This window comes from Diadema setosum, chromosome 9 (assembly GCF_964275005.1).
Source record: "Diadema setosum chromosome 9, eeDiaSeto1, whole genome shotgun sequence".
Lineage (NCBI taxonomy): Eukaryota > Metazoa > Echinodermata > Echinoidea > Diadematoida > Diadematidae > Diadema > Diadema setosum.
In genome coordinates, this window is record NC_092693.1 from 2,656,127 (window position 1) to 2,681,336 (window position 25,210).

The following is a 25,210-nucleotide window of genomic DNA, read 5'->3' on the forward strand; positions in this document are numbered from 1 at the left end:
CAAACTTTCACCAGAGAATCTTAATTGGGTAAAACATGTATACATTAAGTTTCAAGAAAATATCTTCAGGCATTCAATGGATATGGTGAAAATAGTGAAATTTATGTATTTGACCTTGACCTTTTGACCTTTGACCTTGAGCATGTGCACCCAAAAGTTGATAGGCACAACTTCACCCCCTAATACACATACATGCCAAGTTTCATTAGGATACCTCAACAGGTTTCGATAGTTACCTTGTCCACAAAATTCATTACGGACGGACGGAAGGACGGACGGACGGACGGACGGACGGAAGGACGGACGGACGGACGGAAGGACGGACGGACGGACGGACAGACGGACAACCCGAAAACATAATGCCTCCGGCACCACTTCGTGGCGGAGGCATAAAAAAAGGAAGGATATGCTCATCCTCAGACCTTGGTCCTTCTGAGACCAGCCTATCAGAATGTATTACCTGAGTACACATGTATCATTTGGCCATTATGGGATGTTCTTTTTACCGACAGTACCCTCTCCAATAGTATCACATTTGGCAAGATATTGGAAGCCTAATGGAGTGGGTGGGGGCAAGGATGGCAATTAAACAATTCTCTGTACATCTTTCCCCCTTTTTGTCCCTACTAAAGATAGCTACCCCGTCTCTTTACTCCCTATCTCTCTCGCTCTGTATCTATCTATCTATATATCTACCTACCTATCTATCTGTATCAGTGGAAAGCATTTATTCTATTACATCCAATCCGATCTCTCAACTGCTATTTCATGTGTTTCCTCACATGCCAGTGAGGAAAGTGACTATCTTTACTCAGAAGAGCTTTTAGCCGTTATTACATCCCTCCCGTCTTATGTCTTTCTCTATGACATCTCCCAATTTCCTTTCCAATGAAGGAAGGTCATGCCCCGACCAGATGCGAAATGCAAGTGTAAGGTTACTTTGAGGGTTTACCAGTTGCAGACACGGTGACATATGCTGGGGAGGTATATCTCCACAGTATACATAGGAATCTAGCGAGAATGCATCTACGTGTGTCCTGAGTTTTGCTTTGTTTGTTTTTTTAGACACAATCATAGTTTCAATCAATACTACTGCAGCCCCTAAATCACACATTCTAGCATTTTTTTTTTTTTTTTTGGTTTTATTCCTAAGGCTAACTTCTTCAATAAAGTGTGAATACTTCCCAACAAACATTGATTTAGGACAAAGACAGGAAGCGCTGTTGTGAAATGGACACACATATACCTTCTCCTCGGCTAGATGTGTCAAAAGTTGGCATTGAAAAGTTGTTGATCCTTGCCAACTTTCTCAATCCCAAAGAAGTCACGTGTCTGTTCCCATCTCACATATATCTGAAGCCAGGGTGTCACTGCAGATTAAATAGGAGACACGTCACACTACTTTCTCTCCTAGTTCTTTCTATTTCTTCATCAACCCATTAGAGCCTTGTCCATTAACTAAAGCCAAATATCTGGGGAATTCGCTTTCCTTGACAATGCCACAACTAGAAAAGGGAAAAAACACTCAATCATACTCCTTAGACAATACAAAACATTGCATCATCTTCAAGCATTTGCTCCTACAAGATAGGAGAGTGCTGGAGGAATTTGACATGAGATAGCACCACGTTTCAGATGACTGATTTCTGAGGTTGATTTCATTTTTATTGCTTAGCAACCATTGACAAATTCAATTCAAATTATACCAACAAAAAAATACTGGAAAGTTTGACTACCTGTACAGTCAAACTTCTAGTTTGTATTAAACATAAACAAACTCAAGTCAAAAGCCTAAAGTTATAGTTTTAGGCTTTAATCTGGTTCTACGCAGTATTTCATTTTCCCCTCGTCTTTATGCTCTTTTACGCCGTTAGGTTTAATGAATTTGTTTTCGGACACACCTGCCAAATGTCTTATCTATTTGCAGATATAGTTACTGCAGCGTTTCACACCAGATCTTCATTTATGTTATGAAAAAGATAAAAAGAGGAGCATCAGTCACGTTGAAGCACTTCAAGAAAATTATGTCAACTGATATCCAAGCCCTTGGACTCAAATCTTGTCTCAAGCACCAGAGATGATTCTGCAGTGATAATGCCTTACTATCTCAATCAGGTGTGTCTTAGGAATTTCATCAAATTTGAGCTTGTTCACTCAAAGTCTTGCGGGGAAAGATGGGTGATTCGTTTATTGAAAAGAATTGGTAACCCTGTCAAACTGGTAACCCTGTCAAACCTGTCAAGTTTGCATTCTTCTTATGAAATTCTTATGAAACAAGAAGAGTAAGATGACTCTTTTTTTTTCTTTTTTTTTTTTTGCATTCCACATGTCAAGAAGACATATGGGAGGCAAAAAATAATCAGAAAAAGTTGGAAACAATCACATTTTATCAAAACAAAGTCTGTAAGGTATGTACAATGCATCTTTATCTTTTTACACCTTTTCTGCAATAGCCATGTGTGGTAGTACTGGTACTGAAATTTTGAAAAGACGATTATTTTAAATGAAACCTGCAGTATTTTGGGGGGAAAACAGTACTAAATACTGAAAGAAGAAGAAGAAAAGAAGAAGAAGAAGAAGAAGAAGAAGAAGAAGAAGAAGAAGAAGAAGAAGAAGAAGAAGAAGAAGAAGAAGAAGAAGAGGAGGTAACAGTTGGCATCTCTGGTTATCATGTCACACTTGACTGAGCTGTATGTATTCCAGAAAAGATTGAGCTTACAAAAGAAGAAAACTAAACAAAACAAAAAACAACCCCCCCCCAAAAAAAAAAAAAAAAAAAACCAATAACACATTCTAATTAAAGACCAAAGAGACCAACTGTGCTGAAAGTCTGGAACATGGGCGTGTCATCTCAATTTTTGACACATAAATTAGCAAATTAAAAATGACCATGTACTTCACTTGAGACTTCAACCAAGCAGCCAAGATGGCTCTACTGGAGGTACACAGGGCAGTCTGGGAGAACATTTCCTGTAGTTGTGTGAATTCATAACACCACAAAAGTTCGTACTTGTCTGATCTGCCTTTCCTGAAATATCTCTTTGAACTGCTTGTCATTTAAAACATACTGCTTTGGGGTAGGACATTGAGACTGAGTGTTTATCTCCTATCTGCGATACTATACCAATTTCATAAAGTTGTCACAAAATAATTAAATACTTGTAATGTTGTTCTTGCTTTCTCATTTGCTCACAGGCAATATCTGTCAATGGCTTGAAAAAAATTAAGAAAAATAACACACACACACACACACTCACATGCGTCTCAAGTACCCCCCCCCAAAAAAAAAAGAAAAAAAAAAAGAAAACATGATTAACATTCCTACAAGGAGAGGGGTGCCTCACAAAACGTGATGCACTAAATCTGGCATTCAAAGAATTTTCAGCAGGTGTTGTGATGAGGGAAGGTCATCCATGCATGCCAGTATGAGGTATACTGCCCTCTACTCTATGGTCAATTATCATGTCATCAGCATGCAGGACATTTCAAAACATTCATCCGGTCTTGCTCTCCTCTCCCTCACCCCCCCCCCTTTATTTACTTCTTCATCCTCTTTCTATCATTTGTTAAACTGATTTAATGACTTCCTTCTACTGTAGATAACACTTCTATGCCTATCACACAAAATAGTATTAAATGCTTGCAGTATGAAGATCTATCTATAGGTCAATGGGAGGTTCATGTGCTCATGATATCATCGTCTTAACTGATTTGCAGAAGTGATTCTAGTTTTACATTGTTCATTCAAAAAAAGGTGAAACTTTAGAATGACATAATTTTCTTACTTTAGGTCTGATTTTCGTTTTTAATGAAACTACCGCCATTCTGTTCATCCGATTCTATTTTCATGACTTAAGTTAACTTGAAGTTGAAGACTTCAAAAAGGGTGAAATAATTTTCTTTAGTAACAATTTTATATTTCATTTCTATATCAATTTTTAGGTAAGCTCACACTGTAAGTCTTCAGACTTTTTGATGAGTAACAATAAAAACCGAATTGAATGAATGAATGAATGAATGAACAACTCTTAATGACTATACTTTATGCATATTGTGACAACACTTAGCCCAAAAAAAAATATAAATAAATAAATAAATGAATAAATACATTTGCATTAAATAAAGCATTGTGAATGACTGCTTAAAATAATTCCTATGTTTCCACTCTAACAAAGTCTATTTTGGGTGGGGGTTTTTTCCACATTTTTTTTTTTTTTTTTTTTTTTTGTGGTTTATACTGACGACTCCCATTATTATTCTGGAAGGGCAATTTCTTTTGTTGAATATCAAAATTCCATTATTGCCAAATGCTACAGTACGTATAGATAATAATTTTGGAACCTGAATTTTTACTTTGTTGTAAAGAGATTTTCATTAAAACCATATTCTTTGTAATGGGAGTGCACTGTATTTTTATATGTGCACACATACACAACTCCAGATCTACCAGGAGGCTCCCTGGGTCATGCACAAAGATCTTTTGTGACTGAATGGAATTCCAGCAATTAGTCATTTTAGACCACATCTAATGCAATCAATTACATGATTTCCCACTTTTTTTAAATGGAGTTTCAATTTAAAAAAATAATAAATGGTGGCCGAGCAGGGCAGGATAAACACAAGGGTGAAAAAAAAAAGACACCCTTCTGAGAAAAGCACCTCAAGGGAATGTGAGTGGCAACTCTATTTGTTTACAGTCTTTCTTCCTCCCTAGTCTTTTTTTTTTTCTTTCTTCTTTTTGCTGTGAGAAAATGTAACCCCCTGCCTCGATATTCTTTTTATTTTTTTTTTTTTGGTCGTTGTTGTTATTGTTCTTCTTACTCTCCTTCTCCATCAAAACCAGCCCTGGCCAGAAAATAAATGCATATCAACGGGTTTCATCAGGAGAAAATGCAGATATGGCAGGAGGCCCTGCTGATGCTCCTCTCATCTGGGCATTATCAGATAGGACTATTCATGCGGAGGCCCCGAGGGGGACCAGTTGGGCGTGAGCTAGTTACCCTGTCAAACCAACTGAAAGGGTAATTCAATTATTTATTTTTGTCTTTTTCTTCTCTTTCTTGTTCTTTTTTTTTGTTAACATGTGTGAGGTGGAATATGGAGTGACAGACCAACCGAGATAGATACACAAAATATGAGGACAAGAGGGGGGATGGGAGGGGGTGGGGTACGGGAGACCTGTAAAGATGATTGGTCAAGTGACAGGCAAGGACGGTCAAAGTGTGAGAACAAAGAGGGGGCGGAGAATGAGAATGAAAACAACAAATGTCTGCAGGAAAGAAGAAAATTAGAATTATATCTTAATGGTAAAAAAAAAAACCCAACCCAACAACAACAAAACTAAAAATGAAAGGACAATCGTGGAAAGATTTAAAATGTAATCAAGCATTACAATTATTTCTCAATTAAGGAAGAATAATACCTTTATCTGCTACAGCTGACTGAGACAGAAAAAACACATGAAGATTCAATGCCTGAATTTGGTCCAGCAATTGAAAGTGTGGATTTTCATGATATCTACAATTTTCAAAATTTACAGAGGTACAACTATAACCAATGATTTACATACAGTGAGACTTTTTTTTTATCTTAATTTTTTTTTTTTGCATATAAACTTTCCATTATGCATAAAAGGTGAACAAAGAATGTTATGAGTCTGATGAAAAGTCTATCTAATTTTGTTTCAGCTATCCATGCAACCTTCAAACGATCCATGGTAAAAATCTATGCCATATCTATTCTGAAAACAGCTGCATTAGATTCTGAAAATAATTTCTTACTTTCATCTTTCTTCCCATGTTAGTATTGTTACATCATGTAAAGTACATAAAATGCTCATTAAAATAGATCTAAAAGAGAGCTAAAGGTAAGAGATTGAGTATGTATGTATAATACACACACACATAGACATTTCAATAGAGATAAGACACAGCAGTAAATACAAACATGAACAACAGAAATATTGCCAAACAACATTAAGGGCAAGAGCAGTACAGTAAGCTCCTTTGAGTACAGGTATTGGGAGTCTTGGAAGACAGTTTGGGGGTACAGAGGGAAGGAATGAGGCAGGAGGATGAAATTATCCATCCATATGGGTTGATAAGATGTTAATCAACCCTTCTGTAACTTTCCTCATCTTTTCCCCCTCTCCCCCCCCCCCTTCTTGCTCTCTTTCTCCTTCCATTTTTTTCCCTTTCTCATAGCCTTGTCATGGAGTAGTGGCCTAAGGCAATCTTGCCCCTGTATTAACTCATGAATTTCATGCAGATTGACACCCCCAAAACATGGCTCTGGCTGGGGCACCCTGCCACATGCTGCCAGGGATAGTGCATAGTCTTGCCATAGCCAGACCCTGTTCTTTATGTGATGTATGGCATTATCTACCTATGATTTCCTGATTTCAGTTCGGGAACTTAGATACCCCTCCCGTTATCAAAAACATCAAATCATTGCCCAGCTCATCCTATTGAATATCATTTCAACCTTTTTATTCTGATGTTGGCCTTGACAAGCTGTATTTAAAGTCTACATAAGAAGACTATTACGACAACCCAGATGCCAGCTTGCCTTCTTTGATGCCTTGCTCCAATATGACAGCTCAAGAGTAGGGGAAAGAAGCTGGCTCAGTGGTAATTGTTTTATAAATGCAAAATAATTCTGTACCTGACAAATCACACATGTGTTCTATTCCCCAAAATTGAACTTATGCGGCAGAATTACAACGTTTTCAGAGTTGCACGTGTGAGCTCTAATTTGATGAATGAAAGATGAATTATGCATTTCTGCAATGAGCAGGAGGGGTTTGGGGCCACACGCTCGGCATGAAAAATGTTCTTAGGGTCTTAGTATCTTGATCTAATAAGACTTTGAAGATAACATGGGAAAGAGATGCACGTGGCATGATTTGTTGACAGTACTTTGCCTGCAGTGCTTCAAAATCCTAACTGATGCAAGTACACATCACATAACCTGTGGTAACAAACTCCAACCACCCCCCCCCCCCCCCCGTGTTCCCTATCAAAAATACTAAGCAACACAGATGAACTATCTGCATCTTAAGCCTATATTTTTTGCTGCTTTGATTTGAGATATCTCAGAAAAGTAACTTTAAATTCCATATTGGATAGGAAGGAAGAATTTCTTCATTTTTTTAAAGTGAAGGAAGCACATGGTTTCTGTAAATTCAAAAATGAAAGGCACTAAATCTACTGGACAGTGAATACAACCAAGTCATTTAAAGTTCTACATGGAAAATCTCCTTGTTGTGCCTGGCTCCAATACAAAGATGATGGAGGGGAAACCCATCGCTGTTTGATATGTATCGTAAATACCCTGCTAATGACAAAAGGAAAGAATTTTCCCAATAGGACTGAGCAAGATTTGGCTATTTATAGTCTAACCGAGGAATGAGCGAGGAAACGATTGTCCAGAAGTGAGGAGAGCTGCCCCACTGGTTTCTCGGCTTGGCAGTTTACTAAGTCATCACCCAAACTGATGAGACAGGAGTACGGGACTGCATTCTCCGATATCAGATATCCACGTTTCTAAGCTTGCAAAATTTCAAACCAGATCCAACGGAAAGCCACAAAATATCCTTAATTCCCCTACAAAAATGCTCAATTCTGCAGGAAAATATCGGCTGCTGAGCAATTTGAGTATGGGAGCTTGACTGCAGTGATTCCACATGTGTCAATCGATTTTTCAGTTCATAAGAAGAAAAAAAAATCAGAAAAACAAGGCATTTCAAAGTTTAGCTGTTATCTTGAAAGCCCTCAGATTCTTGAGGGGGAAAGAAGATTTCTATCTCACACTTATAAAGTTTAACATCACCACATATCACGCATTTGACGCAAGGGGAAGGTGATTTTTAAACAGTTGTTGCATTATGCATCAGGAAACAGTATATTTTTGTTGATTGCATATATGCGGCAGGGCCTAATCGCATCACTTTGGAAATCCTGCATCAACTTTCTCTCACTTCGCCTGGCTTCCTCTGCATATCTCCCCGTATCATCTCTTATGCCAGACATAAACATCGGGACTGAGTTTGGGAAAGGATTCGCGCCATGCAGGCCTACACGCAAGACACGCAAATTCTTCAGGACAAAATATAGGGCCTACCGCTCCCAGCTGGGTAGGTCATTGACTTTCAGGGCATGAGTTAACCTAACTGTTTGTTGAATTTGGAATAAAATGTCTTTATTTCCACTTTTAAGATGACAATTAAAAAAAAAAAATCACGCATGTGATGTTTCAGCTTGGAATTTTCCAGAAATGCTGACGCTTTTTCAAGATTAGAAATCTCACTATTTTTGGTTGTTTTTGCCAGTAGGTAAGAAATCTGATGTACAGGATTATTACTACCTGTTCTTTTGTTTGCCTAAGACTACTATACGTGATGTTAAAGGCATTACTTACTATTTGCAGATGAAACAAACACCCAGCTTTAATGCTTCAAAATTGTTCTAAAATTTGAGTCTAGGATAAAAACAACCAATGTAAAAATGTAAAACAGTATGATTAATGTTAAGTACTGTTAAATATACAAAATATGAACAATAGTTACAATAGAACTGTTTCTAGAATAAACCGTCCACAGTTGTGGTTTATTGAGAAAAATAATGATATCTCTTTATATTTTAGGCTTTACTGCAAGTATATGGTAGGATGTTTTGTGATACAACTGACAAACACATGTTATACATCAAATGTGATAACTCCAACATTTTTTAAATCACTGCTTCCAATGGTAATCCGTGATGTTAGAGAAAAGTACTCAAATTTGCCACTGGCAGATGCAACATGATTGCTATGGTTAAACAATATCGTAAGTTTAAATACTGGTAGCACATTACTGTCATGGGTGAACTCTGACATTAAATAGCACAAAGATAGACTCATCACCATGAGCTGTAAAGCACTGCATTATCTCTCAAAGCTCTCTTCCTTCTTCTACTCTTTCTTTTCTATCTCCCTCCTTCTCTTCAAGTCTGGTTATAAATGGCTGTTTATCCCTCTACATAATTTCTCACGTTTTCCATTCAAGTCATAAACTTAGCATCATCCCAATATTGCAGCTTTTTTTTTTTTTTCAAAAAGATTCAAAGTATTTTCAAGAAAAGAATAATCATGGCCACAAAACCCACCACCTGCCCATCATTCAAAAAGTTATCCATTAAAGCAGTGGTTGTCATTACCATGCTTAAAGTTTTAGTGTCCTGGTCTGGTTTTCGTCAAAATGACAGAGCAACAATCACGAATGTGCAGTCATGTGTTGCACCTGTACCAAATTGGGATGTGTTTTCCCCATCACGGAAACAGCCCCAACAGTCTGCTCCGACCATATCTCATGATATATGTCTTTCCATCAATGGGCTCGACTTGCTCCTGAAATGGACATGAATGAGCTGTTAAAAAAAGAAAAAGAAAAAGAAAAAGACCTGATATGAATTGTCAGTGAAACTACAAAAATTGTGATAAATTCTCTTGTGTGATGAAATGATACACAAAGGAGAAAAGGATATTCTGCATAGTTGGAAAAATCTGCTTACGCTGAGCATACCATAGTCAGTAGGCCTATATGTTTATTATACTTGGGACATGGGAGACAAAAAAAAAAGAGGATACAAAAGAGATAGATGAAGAGAAAAAAAGGGAGAGAGAGCAGGGGGAGGGGAGAGAGGGAGAGAAGACATCAGGCATATAAGGAGACACAAACTCTAGCTGAAGAGCAATTGCTTGAGGAGAGAAAAATAAGACAAAAAAGAAGACTACTATTGACATCAACAGGGAGAATACACAGATTGGGAATTTAAATGCAAGCGAGAGTAGCAGAAGTAGAACAAGGAGAGAATGACAGACAGCAGTATAGCAAGAGAAGGAGAGGATGAGAAATAGGGAAAGATAGAGAAACCCAAACAAGGGCTGGAAAGGAAAGGAAACTAGTCAAAATGAGTACATACATACCAGAAGGGGAAAAAAAAAGTATAAAGGTGGGAGTAAGAACTGGAAAACAATTACTTTATCATCATAGACGGATGCTCTGACTTCTGTTTATTTTCATACCTTCAAAATAAATGCATGTCGTCACTAAATATGGCAGTATTTCATGGGGTTCACGTCAGTGAAACTGCAATTCTCTAAACAAAATGAAAAACATTCTGGTTGTATGACAACTACAGAATCCATCAAAGCAGAATAGATGCTGGACAGGGAGAAAGCTGATAAGGCAGGCATATCTGTAAAGCATCAAAGTTATGTTTATCAATTTCCAAAACCCCAAATATACAAATATGGAAACAAAAGACATTTAGGGCAGGCGCGTTCGTGTTCACAGATCGCAGCCGCAGAAGAGCTTCTCCAGTGGTTTCTGTGCACAGTTCAGATGGCATAAAATGTAAATAAACATCAGTATGAATCATAAATCAAAGAAAAAAATATTTATAAGAGAGATATGAGGAAGAGAGAGGAAATCCACTGATGAAGACCCAGAGCAGACCACACACACTCAGATAGATGATAGGTTTTAATGTCTCTACTTGAAAACAGATATGTGCTCTTCAGTCGTTACATCTGCCAGGAATGTCTGGTACAATTGAAACTGACACCAATGATATCTAATCCAGCATATGTTCCAGAAAAACAAAATGGAAAGACAAAAACTAAAACAAAATAAAAAATAATGCCTCCGGCACCACTTCGTGGCGGAGGCATAAAAAAGCTAGTTGTGACTACATGGGTGATAAGTTATTACAGGTATGTGCCCAACGTGAGCATTAAAACTGAGCGTTCAGCAGCATGAAATGCTCACTCTCAAATCTGGATGAGAGGGTATGCCTGTGAGAAGAAAACTTCTGTATCACGGATTATATTCTGGAGTCACTTTGAAAACATGACAAGAGTTATACTAAACTTAAATGCACAAGACCAGTTCTTTTATACACTTGTAAATATTCAATTTTACATGCCTGTATATACATACACACACATACACACATTGTATGGAATAGACAGAGTGGACACTGAACATCCACAGAAAGCAAAACAATATTAAAACATTAAAACACGTATTTCAGTTTTTCCGGTTACTACATGAAGGTGCAAACTGAGCTAGGAGACATCTGCATGACGTAATAGCTAGTGGAAATTTAAAAACTTTAAAAGACAGTTTTGCAGACACCCACCTGTTAAAGATAAGTGCAGTTCAAGACCAGCCATCTTCTTTTAAAAAGATTACTCATCAGAAGTTGTAATAAAAAAAAGGAACTACTGAAAATGATAACGTCCCATCAATGCAACATTCCAATTAATGTAATATAAACTCTGGATTAGTATATGGGTGAAGAACTAAAACATGGAACACCTAATATTTCCAACAATGAGACTGAAGATCACCCATCTGTAAAGTTACATATTGGGAAAGGCCCAGTAACTGCAGTCCATGTAACTCTGATCAAAAAACAAAAACGAAAGAAGAATGATGAAGGAAATCTAGTTTCCCCTAGAGTTGCACTGAACTGAAGGAAGAAGAGGTGTCGTTTTCGAAGGCATTACCACTATTAGATTTCCTGCCAATGCACAGGAAGAGGTGGAACCAAACTACTACAGAGACAAAAAAGCATGCCTATCTCAACAGTTCGCAATGTACTTTTTCCTCTCATCGCCAACTCTTCAGAGAGCAAATCTAATAGCAATTTGCGATAAATTGAGCAGACTTTGCGACATACAAATCAGCGAAAAAGTTCCTAGCAAGACCCACTAAACAAACACACATATATCCAACAAATCTACAAGTGTCCCGCTGCTGTAAACAGACCATCGGCGTTCCAGAAACACGCCATGAAATTGCACTCCCCAATAACGCTGATCCAGTGTTGGAAAAGGATTATCGAGTTCAATTGTTTTCCCCCCTCCCATTTCTCTGCTTTCTCTTTACAGGATGAGCACTTTATAGGTGTAGATTGGTAGTTCCCTCCATGGGAGATAATTACAAACAAAAATCACTTTGGCAAGCGAAGTGTTTGACAAGGGAATCTCGTACTGGTGAATGGAGTACCAAGCTCGTGATGAAAAGGACGGAGGGTATGAAGCACTAAGCTGGATAGCTTCACTCTGCAAAGCTTGGTAATTCAATGAAATGCAATTCTTCTTGGATAAACACTCAATGTTATAGGAGCTAGTAAGGCTTTTCAACTTCTTTTTTTTTTGGGGGGGGGGAGGGGGAGGGATTTCATGGCCAATAACACATCAGGTTGGCTTCAGTGCAGTTTGAGAATGGCGTGAATGACTTCAAGAACAAATGAGTGATTGGCTAAGAGAGTAAGTAGTGAAAATCAGTACGTGAGATACGATGCCAACGGCTGTTTGTGGGTAGATATCATCCATTCTTCCACACCAATCATTACTGAAATCAACAGACTCCCCCCCCCCCCAAAAAAAAAAAAAGTTTTGGAGCTATAGAATCTCTTTACAAGAACATGTCATATCTTCAAACATAATTGGGGAGTACCTGTATATATATATGTATTCTTCAGTTAATTGTGCAGTTACTGCCACAGTCATTTGGATTATTTCAATACTGTCTTGTCTTGTCCCAGTAGTCATCCCTCTTGGCATTTTGTTTCTTTTCTTTCTTTGGCTGTGTCAATGCTTCCCTTTTTCGGGCCAGAATCAGCGTTTTAAAACGTGATTCATGCAAAACGCAGCTGCGTCCCTGCTCATTTTGATATAAATGCCGTTTCAATTCTGCCTATATAGTCATATCTAGCACAAACACAACCTTTGTCTATTCTCTCTCTTTATCTCTCTTTCCATTTTTAGATCTATGCACACAAAAGCAAGTTTGCCACAGTGAAACTGTGAAAAAATTACACTCTAAAACTTAGCTAAAATACTACAAACAAAATTTTCCAGTTTTAGGGGGTACTGCACTGCAGTCCCAGCAAAAAAAAAAAAAAAAAAAAAATAATGATAATATAAAAATAATGACCTGGAGTTTATACCTTCCAAACTGCTATACTGCCCTTCAATGAACAATGTCTGTTTGGTGATGATCACACGAGAGAAGAAGAGGTGAGGGACACAAAATTATGAGCTGACATGATTTCAGCAGACGTGCCAGTGAAAAATGGAGGTGCGTAACGGATCCCCCGCTCAACAGCTAGTGTTTCAGTCCATGAAAGAGGAATGATCCGCAGCGTTCGAGGCAAATGCCAGACTCTCGTTTCAGCGTGGCCATTCAGGCGTTTACTCCGCAGTTACAAATTCCGTAACTTGATCGGTTTTATCCCTGGTATCGATTCCCACCCCAAAAAGAACCATACTCCCATCACTTATTGAACACCTCTTTGTCACGGCTGTTGTTTTTCCACTCTCCCTCTCCAGTTTTGCCGACGACTCCCTATGATTGCAAGAAATATTGGAATACTTATTTTCCTCCAAAGAAGTGGGAGTTGTTTTCATTTCGGGCAGCTTGATTTCAGTACCACACGGAGCCCGAAGACTGGGCTGTTCAATGGACTCCCATCTTATGTTTGTTTTCATGCCTCAATACATAAACCATGAAGTTTCAATTGCCTGAAAAATGAAACACAGATTGGTATGACTCCTTCTCCCTCTCTCTCTCTTCAACTTAGATTTTTCCCATCATTCCTGCTAAATACATTTTTTTCCCTGTTCTCTCTCCAGCATGTTATGTACAAAAGGTCAGTAAGGTCAACAGCAAAGAATTAAAGTTATAATCCATTAATACATGTACTTTTCCTAATTTGTGAAAACTGTGCAATGCACTTGTTGAATACAAAGATGAAAGTGTTCCTCTTGTGAATTGGTTTGAATTGTTTGCGATTACTGTCAGAGAAAAAAAAAAAGCAGAGATAAAGTGAGAAGTTTTCATTATCGGGTTTCATTTACTTTGTACAATACATCTTGTTTGTTTGTTTTTAATCATCCTCAATTCCATTGATAGGAGAAGAAATAGTGAATGTTCGACATCATGTCAGATACAAAAATTCAACATTTATCAAACAATTCAGAGCGTATGGGCACTGAACTAGCATGTAATCTATGGTATCTGATTGGCACACATGCCATCAAAATTTGGTGTTTTTAGATAAAGATTTTGTTTACAACCTCGAGGAGAGTGTAGATGCAGCAGGAATTTCTGAATTCCTAGATGAAAGTCACATTCTTGAGGAGAATCAACTCTTTTGGACAAATTAGCATATCATGCTGCAGCAGTGACACTGGCCAACCCCCGTCACTAGATGGTGCTATTTCAGTATGTGGTATCCTTTTATCCTGTGATGGGGTAAGTTTCACTGTCATTTATGGTACACAGATTTGTACTATGCACCACGCTGGTGAAAAACACTTGATTATCTCCACCCATTAACATCCTAAAAGTAAGCAATGGATTAACTATACACTCTACCAAAGTACAAGACAAATCAATACAAAAACAAAATATGAAAAGGTAAAGCCAATGAATACAATGTCATTTATGATATAATATTTTTTTTTCCTTTTAATTCACTTCCCTTTGAAAAGAAAAGGAAAAACAAAAACAAAAACAAAACATAAACATGAATTATTCTATAATCATTATAGCTAGGGTATTTCAGAATCAAATGCCAAGAGTGTATTATGTCACTTTACATAGGCTCTTTATTCTATTTAGTGGATACTGATAAATGTGCAGTTACATAAATTGGTTACATTTGCAATTTATTTTGTAAGTTATCAAAAATCTATCTCTTGTTTGTATGAAACACTGTCAGACATCTCTAAAGCCGACTAGAACAATGCCAATTTAATGATGAGCACAATACATAATACATTCTAAAATATTACATATTTCTGGAATAATAATAATATTCAGCACTCTCTTCTTGCAGAGCAGATTAGAGCTACATCATCAATATGTTTGGATTGGTAAACTCTCTCAGAAATAGTTTCTACCAGTAAATAACAAGTTACATATCAGACATGATAAATTTCCTAAAAAAAAACCTGTCACATCATGAAAACATGTATGTTCATCTTTACATGGTTACTGTGTGAAAGTCATACCATGGAATAAGAAAGACTGAGAATGTGAATAATCATTGGAGAAAAATTGAGTAGCGGTCTAGACATTTCTTGACTACTTGTGGAATTGCACACAGGGAGGAGACATGATAAGAAGGATCAATGTATTGGAATCTATTTGCATAGGACTGACAGACAGTTTGTTAGGTGATTAGACATAAGATTGAGACATTTCTTGCAGCTTTCCTATTAACCCACTGAAGATGAGTCCTGAGAATACTTGGACAGGTGTCTATGGGAAATGTGTGTTATTGCAAAATCAGCCCGTCCTCAACAGGTTAACAGGCTACTTGTGAATTTGGAAACAAACAAATACCCAGCATAACTATGTATTCCCCTCCCTGTTCATGTACTTTTTTTTTGTTGAGTGAATAAAAATGAAAAACACATCCCCTGTTGAGTATTTTTTTCAATTACTAAATGAAAAATGGCAAAAATGCAAATGAACTAACTACATGAAGGGAGCTAATACCACAAGCTCACCATATCCTATATTAAAACCCTTGTGAGGTACGTCAAATAAAGCCCTTCTCTTCCTTCGTGCCTGGTGGCTTATTTAGTATGTCTCTGGCTGGCATAGGGTTACTGCTAGCTTGCATCTCTTCCCCATAACTCATCATCACGTGAAACATGAGTTATATCACGGGGATTTCCCAGATTTACATTTGGGCTTTGGCATGAAGTGATGAGAGCTCACCCTCCACCCCACCCACCCTTTAATAATCTCATCTTCATTCCATATCACAACAATCTCTGTTGCCATATTTTTCCTGCATATGGCACTCTATCTGGAGTATAAATTGAAATACTGCACAAGAGATGATGGAGATTGGGGGGGGGGGGGGGGTTGGAGAGACAACAATCAGGGAGAAGGTATGGAAAACACACCAATCATTCAGCAATGAAGTCATCAAAGTATGGGTATTACTTTCTTAGCGCATAAAGAGACAGTGTGTGAGAGCGGATGACAGAGAGAAGGGGGGATGGGGGGATGGAATGATGTGATGGAGCTAAGGAAATGGGCACAAGTGGTTTATAATAGGGAATAGACCAGAGAGACAGCATGTACATAGTCTAGCCATTCAGTCGGTGTGAATTTACAACTGACCAAGAGAAAAATTCCTTTATGTATCATAAAAAATAGCCACATGCATATTTTCACACACTCCTGTAAATCTTGAACTTGTGTATTATGGATTTAGCATGGCTCTCCATATCTCTCTTGCCTGTTGACAGGGTCTCCCAAAGACACCGTGATTTGTTCCGACACCAAACTAGTTCTGCTGGGAGACTAATAGTGGTACATCGGCGGCTCTGGGAGGACAAGTGAGAAAATGAGGGTAGGAAGAGGAGGAAGAGGTGGCGAAAAGAGAAGAGAGAGAGGGGGGGGGGCAGAGAGAAGGAAAGAGCAGGGGGACTCTGGGACTGACGATAGTGCCACAAGTGTCTCAGGACCTATCCCTGGCTTGACAACTGGGCAAAATATTTAGAGTAGAATAAATCTCTCGATAACAGCTTAATGCTGCACCCGTATGCACATACAAATGTGGGCATCGCTACCCCCACTCCAGACTGACAACTAGAAGTGGGTGCAGGAAGAAGAGACACACGAACAGAATAAAAAAAAAAAAAAAGTACTGGGGGGAAAAAAAAACAGAAGATGTGAAGGGTGCTCTCGAAAGACAATTCCAGGATTGGCAGAGAAGAAAAAAAAAAAAAAAAAATAGACATCTGCATCTGTATGGACAATCTCCTTTTTATCCCTCTTCATCTTCTGTGTTTTTTGTATCTGGTACTTAAATACGACTACGATGAACATGCCTTGTTTGGGGTGATTTTCAACACAGAATTATGTACGACAGAACCACACAACTGTTATCCCATACTAGATAATTAGAACCGGTATTAAAGATATTGTTTACCATTGGGAGCAGTGATTTAAAAAATGTTCCGAGTTATCACATTCTATGCATATGTGTAGGTCAGTTGTATCACAAAACATCCCACCATACAAAAATTTTGCAATAAAGCCTAACATATGAGAAGATATCACTATTATTTTTACTAAACCATAACTGTAGATGGTTTAGTCTAGAAACAATTTTATTATAGCTATTGTTCACATTTTGTATATTCAACAATACTTCACATGAATTTTAATCATTGCATTTTTTTTATTGGTTGTCTCTATCTGTAACTCACATTTTAGAACTTTGCAACTGATTGACAAATTGCCCTACATCGACGTAAATAAGCACTGAATTGATCAGTGTTTTAGTAGTAGCCAAGATAAAAAATCATGGGCGTACATACTCGAGCAGGATTCGAACCTACGACCTCCTGATCACCGGACAGGCGTCATCTCCACTAGACCACCGAGCTTTCGCCCGACAGCAAGTGTTGGTTCTAATCCTTATAGCATGCAGCGGGTACTGCTTTGTTATTCAAATTCATGAAATTCTTCCGTCGAGATGTTTTCATTGCAACTGATTGACAAATTGCCCTACATCGACGTAAATAAGCACTGAATTGATCAGTGTTTTAGTAGTAGCCAAGATAAAAAATCATGGGCGTACATACTCGAGCAGGATTCGAACCTACGACCTCCTGATCACCGGACAGGCGTCATCTCCACTAGACCACCGAGCTTTCGCCCGACAGCAAGTGTTGGTTCTAATCCTTATAGCATGCAGCAGGTACTGCTTTGTTATTCAAATTCATGAAATTCTTCCGTCGAGATGTTTTCATTGCAACTGATTGACAAATTGCCCTACATCGACGTAAATAAGCACTGAATTGATCAGTGTTTTAGTAGTAGCCAAGATAAAAAATCATGGGCGTACATACTCGAGCAGGATTCGAACCTACGACCTCCTGATCACCGGACAGGCGTCATCTCCACTAGACCACCGAGCTTTCGCCCGACAGCAAGTGTTGGTTCTAATCCTTATAGCATGCAGCGGGTACTGCTTTGTTATTCAAATTCATGAAATTCTTCCGTCGAGATGTTTTCATTGCAACTGATTGACAAATTGCCCTACATCGACGTAAATAAGCACTGAATTGATCAGTGTTTTAGTAGTAGCCAAGATAAAAAATCATGGGCGTACATACTCGAGCAGGATTCGAACCTACGACCTCCTGATCACCGGACAGGCGTCATCTCCACTAGACCACTGAGCTTTCGCCCAACAGCAAGTGTTGGTTCTAATCCTTATAGCATGCAGCGGGTACTGCTTTGTTATTCAAATTCATGAATTTGTCAATCAGTTGCAATGAAAACATCTCGACGGAAGAATTTCATGAATTTGAATAACAAAGCAGTACCCGCTGCATGCTATAAGGATTAGAACCAACACTTGCTGTCGGGCGAAAGCTCGGTGGTCTAGTGGAGATGACGCCTGTCCGGTGATCAGGAGGTCGTAGGTTCGAATCCTGCTCGAGTATGTACGCCCATGATTTTTTATCTTGGCTACTACTAAAACACTGATCAATTCAGTGCTTATTTACGTCGATGTAGGGCAATTTGTCAATCAGTTGCAATGAAAACATCTCGACGGAAGAATTTCATGAATTTGAACATTTTAGAACTATTTTGAAGTTCTAAAGTATAGGTTTTTGTTTCATCTGCAAATGGTAAATAATGCCTTTAAAGTTAACAGACATTCTCTGCTTCAATTTCACAAGTATTTGTGGCACACATCTTTGTAACTTCAGAGTCTGTAAAATATGCAGGCAAGCAATAAATAAGATGTAGGGGCTGACAAATTAATACAGGCATGACTATTTGAATCTCAATCAATAGTACAGTGTCATATAAGGCACCTCAAAAAGGTCTCAGTGATTCCATTATTGCAGTGTGACATATGTGCTGTTTTTTCCTCAGTCAATCTGCCCTGAACAAGATATTTCATTACTTTACATACTTTTTGAACTAAACATTCTTAACCATCACTCTACTCGGAATTCATTTTAAGATTGCATTCCAAGTATCCAAACAAATGAAATCAGTAATTTAATGGAATGTTTTTTAAAAAGTGTTATTTTGATCATTTTACCTTATTCAAAATGAATGTGTTTTGCATGATTAAAATACAAATGAGCAGTACTACACATGAAGTCTAATACTAAGAAAACTACTACAAAAAAACTATTTTGAAGAGCTGATCTCCTTAATGTATCAGTTTTGCATGTGTGTTGGGAGGTGGGTGGGTGTGCGCGTGCTTTTAATTTGTAACAATCCTGTTCTTGGGCAAGTGCTGTTTTTCATTTTTTTTTTTGAAGTGTTATTGTTTATTGATGTTAAACTACCCCCTTTTACCCGTGATAATGTGTAATAAGGATTTACAGGTCTGACCTACTGTTGTATATGTACATAGATATGTGCAACTGCAGTGAAATTTGGGACCTGAGGAGAATCCCCTGGTGGTCCATTCAAAGCCAACCTCTGGGTACACAGAGTAAATTGAAAAACAAAAAACAAAACAAAAGAAAACAAAATTAGGTCTGCAGCAGTCAGTCTACATGACATCCCCTTCCCAACTTCCCCTGCCATTGTCACGGCAACCACTTGTGAAATTGAAGTGCAGCAATTGGGATCGCGGCCACCCGTCGCACGGACACACATTATGTAAATGCGGACTCCTCACACTGGCTGTCAATCTGGGGAGAAGGAGGGAGTGAAACTTGAGTCTCTGCAATAAGGATGGAGTGCTTAGCCCCGGGACAACTACACTGAATACACTGGGCAGGGTCTGTAAGAGCCGCCACCCTGCAATCTGATACACGTGGAAGACCAGCACGGAGCGAATCAGCGCCCTCTGTAGTCAAGCACCAGGAAATATGTGTGTGCATATTATAGGGAAGGAAATGTGTTTGTGTTTGTCAAAGGATGTTATTGGAATCTGAAACTTATTATGCCATTACTTACTATTCTGCATTACTTCATTATTTCATAGCATCATTGAAACATTTGGCCAAACCTTTACAATTTGTATGTTTAACTTGAAAATTATGTCCAAGGTACAACTCTTTTTTTTGTTTTCTTCATTTTTAGTGGAAGCCACTTCATTCTTTTTTCTTCAAGAAGAAAATGTGGGATGCTATATCTTTACAAAAATTTACCTCATGACAAAGATGTCCTAAATCATATTGGCAAAATCCAGTTTAAAGATATTGATACCACTTAAAAAGAATGGGTTAAACAACTGAAGTGTCAGAAAGTTAATAGAGTCCTACACATGACTTTTGGGTGGCTGTCTTGATCATGTGACAATGAAATGAATGCCCAGAAATTCCTTATCTGTTATTTACATAAAAGGATAAAAAGCATTACTCTTCTGTAATAGAGCAAAGGAATCAAACAAAGTTTCTCTTGCAGGATGTGTTGTAACAAAGTACCTATTATCTTACAGCAGAGCAAAGGACAGCCACTGAAAAAATACAAAGTTACTGATATTTGACATAAATAGCCAACAAAAATAAAAATAAAAACAAACACAATGAATATCACAGTCAAGGAACCATTTCAAGAAGAATCTTTTATAAGGTTCCACATTCAGTGATTTAATGATAACTTTCTCTTGAAGGTTCTTCTCTGTTCATCAAAAGTCTTGCAATACGGTCTTGCATTTATGAAACATATATTCAAGTGGATTTGAATTCCCTGCAACACATAAACACACACACACACATGCCCAAATACACATGCACACACATAATACCCACACATGTACGGGGCTGCAGAATGTGTAGTATAGTTTAGTTTTGGTGTTTTGTTTTTTTTTGTTTTGTCTTTTTTTTTTATTTTTTTAGGGTGGGGCCTGTGGGCAAAGGGGCTCAAGAGTCAATCTATGATATACCCCCAGCATTTTTCGATGCTTGAGGATGAAAGATCACAGTGATTTGGTGGCATCTATACACCATACTATTTCATTATCTTACATGTAGGATTGGTAAACTGTCCTATATGGGTTGATGATACAAAATATTTCAGGTAAAAGTTAAAATACTAAGAAAATGTGATGCATTTCACTTTGCATACCTGTAATAGTAGTGTACCTGCAGAACTTGATTAAATAGGTTTGTATTGTCACAATTATATTCTCATGCGTATACTTGTACCGTACTCATACATTTGCATAAAGGTATTGCAGAAGAGGCATGGTAGACTTTAAAATGTCAAAGCAGAACAAAATACAACATCCATTGTGAATGATTAAAGATGCGTAGACCCAGACTGGAAATGGGACTAAGCATAAGAGCTAAAGAGGAGTTGATAGCATCTTGGGTCTACAGGAAACTTGCGTCATCCGCCCACATACGCATTCGACTAAACGCTAAACCACCAGGTCTATGCCTTTAAATGCCTTTAAATTTACAATTAAACATCAAGAAAACTGCAACTTTGCTGGCTTCTTGCTTTGTTTGGGGTTAGCTTTATCCAAATTATTTCAAACTGGCAATACTCACCATCATGGAACCAAATATTCCATTTCACGTAACTACTGTAGCTACTGCGAGCCATGAACCGGAGTACACAAAATGGTGATGCTGGGTTGAAGATCAAGAGCAGTGGAGGAATTGATGCCTTTCTTGTCTTTCAGGAGGACGCCCCTGCCCATGAGAAATGATGGCTGGGTAGCACTAGATGATGACTGAGAAGCAAGCTGTTCAGAAGTCCTTAAAGCAGCCGTAAGTGGCTGCGGTGGCATTATGGTACCTGTACTCTCAGAGAGCAGCTTGCCTTTATCTGGAGATGTTGTAAGTAATCTGGTGCTGGTCACAGTTGGGTTACTTGCAGACACAGGTGACTGTAATACATGTAGCTGCTCCTGTCCTGACACAGGAACCTGGTGGACGAGTGCAGAGGAGAGAACAGCCGTTTTCCCGGTGGGAAAGGCATCAGCATAAATCAAACGGACGCTCCCTGGTGCAGCAAACTGAACATTTGCAACAGAGACTAAACTGATGGCTGAGGAGTGAGTGCCAGCTGCACTGATGCCCTCAAGAACGGAAGTTTGACTCTGAGATGTAGGGTTGTTGATGATCAAAGTCTGACTCGCAGAATCTGCACTTGGTAGGACCACTGCTGAGGGAAGCGATGGAGTTGCAGAAGTCAGCAGGACAGGTATGTTGGAGGTTCCATAGCCAAGCGTTTGCGTCTGGACAACAGAGGTCTGGTTTTGATTATCAACAGTCTCTTCAATGTGCTGAGCTTCAGAAACAGGAACATGTTCCACTGCTGGACCCTGCAAAATTTCCACCGGACAGCCACCTGAAGGGACATTGGAGAGCGTTTCTGCATTTGCAATGGTTTTTGAAATCATGGTAGTCTGCCTTGGACACAGCTGAAACTGAGAGAATTCAGCGCTTGAATTGGCATTCTGACATTTGCCTGGGACAGTCAGAATGCTTATTACAGAGTCAGATCTAGGATTTGATACTGTTCCGGGAATATTGGGAAGACTGGGTGCCAAATTTTTGTTCATATCTAACTGCTGCTGTGTGTGTAATCCACCTCCAACTATTCTGTAATCATCCACTTTGCTGCTGGTTGAACATGCCATTAGTTCAATCTCACGGGAACATGTTTCATTCCCTGTGTCTAAAGTTAACATAGTTTTGTTGCCTTTTGTTTGTACATTCTTGTCAATGTTTCTGTTCATCCCCTCTGTTGACGTGCCAGGGAGAAGGCCGGATGTACTATCTAGCATACATGATGGGAGTGGAATAAGCATTTCAAGATCTTCTGCACTGGGGCTGTCAGCACCGAGCGACTGTTCTGATTCTGCTAGAGAGGTTGTAGTTACCACTATATCGCTAGCTACATTGCCAATGCTGATGACATCCTGGCCGTCTTGCTCCTTGTCAGGTACTCCCTGTAGGTCCTGCAGCTGCAGCACAGCATAGGCAGCATTCTCACGCGTCTCCTGGACTTGCTTATGCTGTCTGCAGTGGCTCCTGAGTGAATCTTCCCGAACAAAAGAGGCATTACACTTGCTGCACTTATAGGGCCTATTCCCATCCACAAGAGAGACTGATTTTCTGGACACTCTCCTTGGAAGCTTCCTTTTCTCTCCCACTGCTGGTGGCTTGAGCACATCCTGCGAGGCAGGTTGAGAGGTCTTGTTGGTCCTCGACACATCCAGATGCTCTTTCTTCACATGAGCAGAGAGAGTGCTGCGGTTCTTGGCTGTATACTGACAAAATTTGCACTTTATTGCTGCCTGGCTACTGTGCTGCTTGCTGTGCTGCTTGCTGTGCTTGTTAAATGCTTCCTTGTCAGCAGTGATGAATGCACACTCCATACACTTGTAGCTAGAACTCTGGTTTGCATGCTCTGATGCCACATGACTATTCAACTGCTTCTGTGTCCGGCATGTAAAGCTGCATTCATCGCATTGGTGACTTTGCTGACCCATGTGATGGGAAGCCATATGAGATTTAACATTGCACTTGAGATGAGATCTGTAGTCACACTGGTCACAGGAAAATGGTTTCTCCCCAGTATGAATAGGCAAATGGCGTTTCAGGTCAGTGTTTGTTTTAAACTTGGCGTCACAGTGTTGACAGTGGAATGGGGAGTCCCCCGTGTGTCTGCGCAGGTGCACCACCAACTGGCTAGAATTACGACTTGCATAGGAGCACAGCTGGCACTGAAAGGGTCGCTCGTCACGGTGAATGCGCATGTGTTTCTTCAGGCTCCCACCATCCGTGCACTTATACTGGCATATATGGCACCTGTATGGTTTTTCACCCGTGTGCTGTCTCTCATGTACCTTCCTCTTGTCGTTACGGGAAAACGTCTTAGAACAGTACTGACACGCATATGGACGTTCCCCTGTGTGAGTTCGTTCATGCCGCTGCAAGTCCTTCTGGTGGGCAGTGACAAAATTGCAGGATTCAAAAGAGCATTTGAACTGCTTGTTGTATTGCTTCGGCTTGGCTCTTTCCCTGGCTGGTTTTTCACGGGGCAATTTATCCTGGAGTGCTTTTACCCTTCCCTTTTGTTTGTGTGTTCCTTTTGACTTTGTAAGGGCACTTGTCTTTCCAAAATTTGGGTCACTTTCCTTGTCTGGATGTGAACTACTCAGTGGCACTTGTTTTTCATGCACAGGAGTGTCAAGAGATGTAATATTATCTGCCACGTTTCCAAGCTGCACTGCTGCGACTGCATGGCCATGTGCTTCTCTGGTCACTGATTGTTCAGGAACAATGGCAAATTCACTTGCAGGAGGTACGTTCGTAGAAGCTGCCGTACAGTGATAGCTCTTGTGCCTTATAAACTCTTCCACAGCAGAATACTGTGACTTGCACGCTCCACATATAAGAATGTCCTCCTTTGACTCCATGTCCATGCTTGGCACATCAACACCTGTACGGAAGACACACATCATGAGAAACAATGTATGAGAAATTCTATGGTTTACTGCATATCATGAATATCAATGAAAAAGCAAAATCTTCAGCTCAATGCAAATATAACTGAGTTTTTGTTTTTGTATATTTGTATTTTTAATTCCTGATGAACATTTATACTGTATGGGTATGCCAGTAGTTTACTTCTGACAAACCTCTCATTGCACAAGTTGGTAACACCAAGCAGCACTGAATGTCATTATGACTAGAGACAGTGAGTTATTTGTGTTAGGGCAAGTTTGCTTGATAGGCTGACTGTGAGTGCATATGTGACCTACTACAACAAAAGAATCCGAAAGTTGGGGAAGGACAATTTTCTGAAAATGACATCACCAATGGTAAAACCCCTACACAAGTGTGCAGTAGACATCTAGAGTAAAACCCCCAGTTTTCAGCCGGCCTCCAGAATCCGGACACTCATCACTTATAATCACAAGCCAGCAAATTCTACTGTCACAACACATGCATTGTCCTTTTATCACATCATTTCACATACTGGTACAGTCATTCACCACAGAAAAGTGCCATAGTCACCTCCCAAAATCCATCTAAAATCCTGAATTTTGTCGTCAAAAACACAGAACCGGCACAACTTTTCCAAAGAGTGTGCGAATCGAGTCCTGTGTTACGAATCAAGGTCACTAAAAAAAATGCTAAAAATTGAGAAATTACGCCATTCTGTAGCGAGATTTTTCACTTATCA

The 25,210-nt window shown here is 39.1% G+C and overlaps 1 protein-coding gene across 1 annotated transcript in view; it reads right to left on the reverse strand.

Moving 5' to 3' along the window:
* LOC140232544 (uncharacterized) overlaps window positions 1-24,455 on the reverse strand; it is a 93,849-nt gene extending 69,394 nt beyond the window's left edge. Inside the window, exon 1 of the mRNA XM_072312642.1 lies at window positions 21,559-24,455. Coding sequence (XP_072168743.1) covers window positions 21,600-24,446 — 2,847 coding nt within the window. The 5' untranslated portion in view covers window positions 24,447-24,455 and the 3' untranslated portion in view covers window positions 21,559-21,599. The remainder of the gene's footprint in view (window positions 1-21,558) is intronic.
* Window positions 24,456-25,210: the final 755 nt, after the last annotated feature.